Source organism: Mus pahari, unplaced genomic scaffold (genome assembly GCF_900095145.1).
Source record: "Mus pahari unplaced genomic scaffold, PAHARI_EIJ_v1.1 scaffold_13144_1, whole genome shotgun sequence".
NCBI lineage: Eukaryota > Metazoa > Chordata > Mammalia > Rodentia > Muridae > Mus > Mus pahari.
The window spans coordinates 7,551-12,131 of record NW_018392182.1 but is presented as its reverse complement, the minus strand read 5'-3'; the positions used below and the strand labels follow the sequence as shown (position 1 = coordinate 12,131).

At 39.4% G+C, this 4,581-nt stretch overlaps 1 protein-coding gene across 1 annotated transcript; it reads right to left on the bottom strand.

Moving 5' to 3' along the window:
* Positions 1-2,329: 2,329 nt before the first annotated feature.
* LOC110314867 (secreted seminal-vesicle Ly-6 protein 1-like) lies at positions 2,330-3,717 on the bottom strand. The gene is made up of 3 exons (XM_021189073.1): positions 3,594-3,717; positions 2,872-2,985; positions 2,330-2,454 (listed from the first exon to the last, which is right to left on the bottom strand). Exons 1-3 carry the CDS (start codon positions 3,715-3,717, stop codon positions 2,330-2,332), a joined length of 363 nt encoding a protein of 120 aa, XP_021044732.1.
* Positions 3,718-4,581: the final 864 nt, after the last annotated feature.

Sequence of the window (4,581 nt, the reverse complement as noted above, 5' to 3'; positions counted from 1 at the left end):
GGAAAGGAAAGGAGGAAGGAAGGAAGGAAGGAAGGAAGGAAGGAAGGAAGGAAGGAAGGAAGGAAGGAAGGAAGGAACCAATCAATCAGGTAAACTTTTAGAAGTCAGTTCTCTTACCTATCATGTGGGACTCAGGTGTTGAACTCAGACTATCAGAAATGGTAACAAGTACCTTTACCCAATGAACCATCTTATTGACCACTTAATTACTTATTTTAAAGACTGAGGGCTGATGAGATGACTCAGTGGATAAGTTTCCTGACTTCCATGCCTGAGTAATGTCAATGTTTCAGAATCAAAATAGTGGAAGGAGAGCATGGGCTTCAGCAATTTTATTTCTGAACTCTATTTATGAGCAGGTGTACATAGCCACAACCAAACAATAAATACGTGTAAAAATGTAATTGAACATAAGCTAAAAACACATATTGAACAGTGAATAAATTTCATAAGACATGCAATGCGCTGCAGAACACCCAACAGAAAACAAAAGTATGCATATAGAATAGGAACAATATCTAAGGTATATTATGTAAGAAGCAGGTATGGCGCTGGAGATATGAATACTTGACGACACGCTCTGCTCCAGGACAATGGCTCAATAAACAGCTCTGAAAGATAGTGTTTCCAATGTCTGTAATAAATAATTGTTTTATGTTTTAATATTTTTAAACCATGTTTCAACATGTGTAAACACATACTGTGACACATTCATGCTTCTAGACCTTTGGGATGTCTATCTGAAAGTATAAACAAGCTGTGTCTTGAGGAAGAATCACTGGTAGTATTCTCTTTGGACAACACTGTCTACATTTTCTGGATTGAATATAAAATCAATAAAAAATAAATATCCCAAATGACCTCACATTCAAATCTTTGGAAGTTACTAAAAGTAAAACTAAACTGTGGGTCTTTTCAGAAGGACAAAGAAGCACATGTGCCTACAAACACAGAGTGGAGTTGGATGCTGTGGTGCAGGAACATCTTCACCTGTGATGTCTCATCCTAGTCACTTGATGGTACTGAGGAAGTCTGAGGAATTCCACAAGCACACTTCTAGAAGTGTCTGTGGGGACATTTTCTGAGTCAATTGCTGTTCTAATCTGTGCTTTAAGACATTAATGCATTTTAACATTTGATAAAATGTTTTTTAAAAATGGGAGACTTTTCTTGGGGATAGTCTGGTTGGAGGAAGTAGGTAATCAAGGGCAGTTCTTTGGGAGCTGTATCTCCACTTGGTCACTTATTTCACTCAGCTGTGCTTTGCATAGACCATGACTTTAAAAGCTCTGTTCTACTGCATTGTTCCATCATGGAGGAAATCTCAAAATCATGAGATAAAACTAATCCTTCCTCTTTTCATTGTTTTATGGCCATAGCAGTGAGACTCTACCTAACATATACCCTATGTTCTCTGAATGAGAGTGAAGTGAGATGCTGGAGCTCTTGTTTGCTGGCCAGCCTAGGAAAAAAAAGGTAGGAGTCAGGTCTATCGTATTTACAGAGAAACCACCCCTAATTGCAGCATTTGTCAATCAGGATGATTTACTATTAAAAGGGGCAACAATCTGGTCTTGCTGTTATTATAATGCTAAGTTCAAGCTCCCAAGACCTGGAGTCTGCACATAGACCTGTGACCCTGCCCCCGAATTATTTTATCGGTAAATAAAGACGCCAACAGCCAATACCTGGACATAAGAGACATAGGTGGGGTTTAGGTTTCCTGGGCTTGAGGTTGGAGGAGAACCAAGTGAGGTTGGAGGAGAACCAAGAAGGGAAAGAAGGTGGAGGAGAAGGAGAAGCCTCCATGGGATAGGTAAGCCATGAATACAGGGCCCTGAAGGCTGGCCAATTGGAGTTGAGAGCAGCCCCAATGAAACATAGTAAGTAATAACTAGGGGGTTATCGATAGAAAAATAGATTTAAGGAGCATAGAGTGTAGATATCTGCCCAGCTCTTGTGCTATTTAAGACTTACTGTAAATATAAAGGTTCTGTATGGTTTTTTATCTGGGAACAGGGGTTAAAACTTGTGTAGAAACCCTGGATTGGGATTAAATAATTTCTACAACAATCAAGAGAAGAGGGGGCATAGTATGCTAAAGGTCAGTCAATGCTGAAAGAATGGAGGAATAAAAGTAAGGAAGCCAGAATCCTAGAAATGAAGAGTGACAATTCAACCTTCAAAGTATAAATACCTGATGCCAAGAAACAGGTATCAGGGCCTTGGCAGTGCTGGACATTGATGAAACAGGGTTGTAAGGCTGCAAAAGCACATGAAAGGGATAAGGGCTTACCCAAGTAGGAGATGGCAAACAAGGACCAGGCCTTTAAACTTGGTTACACAAAGAACTGGAATTGCAACATTTATGTTCCGATCTCACACTTCCTCTAATAATGTATTTGTTCACACAATGGGTCCAGCATGTCTGGGTCCCATAACTGAGAAATTCACCTGCAGAGTAAGAAATGGAAGAGGCAAAACATAAATATTTTGGAACAAATCAATGACTTTTTTAATGAGAAGACCCAGAATCTCAGGTCGATCATTCATCTAATAAATTTACACACAGAGAGTACCCTATTTACAAAACTACTAAATGGAATTACAAACCCTTTCATCTCTGATTATATCCTCTTAGATAGCCATGAGGACCACTAAGAGAACCTGCAAATAAAAGTATCTTTTATCTTCACTGATTTAATTATTTGGCCTACCAAACCAGCCAATACCAGAGGAAGGGAACCCTTTCCTATTTTTTATATAGAAACATATTCTCCCACACACTCCATCTTTGCCCACATATCTGAGGAAAGCCATATCCTACAAGGACAAGCATGATCACTCTGAGAGTCCTAAGATGGCACATACCTGAAGTAACTGTCCATAAGAGACACTTCTGGTCTCTTCTGGCTGCACAGTATCCTGACTGTGTTAGACAATTCTTGGTAGAATTGAAACGTTTACACTTGACACATAGCAGAGCTGAAAGGCAAAACAAAGTTTAAGAGGTTTACTCAAGGTCAGTTTCAAGCATGGTTCCTGTGGGTCTGAAGGAGAAATAATCACTAGTGGGGATTGTGTTGTATGTTGTGCTGACCCCTGCAGGCCTCTGGAAAGAGATGTGTTCAAGACAGCAAGCTTTAGAGAACTCTCCACCCCAAATCCTGGCAATGGACAGACCATAATGATGAACATCAGAGACCTGATGCAGGCTACCTAAGTCAACCACACATGGATAGGCATTTTCTCATTGTTGTCATCCTATCAAGAACTTTACTTTCCCAACTTTCAATATACACTTATAGCCATGAACAACTGAGCATAAGAAACTGAAAATGCTGCAGTATTAAGGAGGTGAAATGAGGATGAAAAGGACAAGTAACTTGAAGAAGGACCAGGAAAATAAAAAAGGGAGGGAGAATGAGGTCTATAATGTTCACATCAGAGGCAGATAGAAAGGAAGAATGTATGAGTATGGGAATAGAGGATTCAAGCATCATTTCCCCAAACACAACACATTATCATAATCAGATGTCTGTTCACCAGTAGCAGCTTCTAACTGCCAGGATCTCACCTTGCAAGTAGCCCACTAGCAAGGAGATGCCACACAGGAGTATCAAGAGGTATTTTCCTATTGCAGTGGGATCCTAGGAGCAGAGAGCAGCAGAAAGCTGCATACACTTTTTTTAACCAGTCAATACACAACCACCACATCCTCCTAAGAACTAGAAAGGATAACAAAATCCAAAGATGGAACACCCATCCAACAAACACAAGCCAAGATTTCAGTACCTAAAAAAATAATCATCCCAAAGAGAGATGACTAGAAACCTGAAAAAAAACCCACAACCAATAACAGCCAGGACAATGTGTCTCCACTAGAGACTGCCTACCCTACTGTGATAGTCTCTCAGAAATGTAATATACCTGAAGAATAGGAAAAGGAATTCAAAATAGCTATTATGATTATTTTCAAGGAACTCTAAGAGGATATGAAAAAATTCACTTAATGAAGCATATGAAAAGAAAAACAGTGGAATGAAATGAAGGAAAAATCCAAGGCATGAAGGTGGAAATAGAATCAATAGAATCAAACTGAGGGAAAACTGGAAAATAAAAATGTAGAAGCACAAACAGGAAGGTCAGACGCAAATATAACCAACAGAATAAAAGAGATTGAAAAGAACATCTCAGGAATTAAAAACAAGATAGAGGAAATGAATACTTCCATCAATAAAAATGTTAATCTGAAAATCTCCATTGAGAATTCTCTGTTTACCTCTGTACATCATTTTTAATTTTTTTAGATTTTTTTGATTTTTTTATTTACATTTCAAATGCTATCCCAAAACCTCCTTATACCCTCACCTGCCCCTGCACCCCTACCCACCCACTCCCACTACTTGGCCCTGGTATTCCCCTGTGCTGGGTCATATAAAGTTTGTAAGACCAAGAGGCCTCTCTTCCCAATGATGGCCGATTAGGCCATCTTCTGCTACATATGCAGCTAGAGACATGAGCTCAGGGGATACTGGTTAGTTCATATTGTTGTTCCACCTACAGGGTTGCAGCCACCTT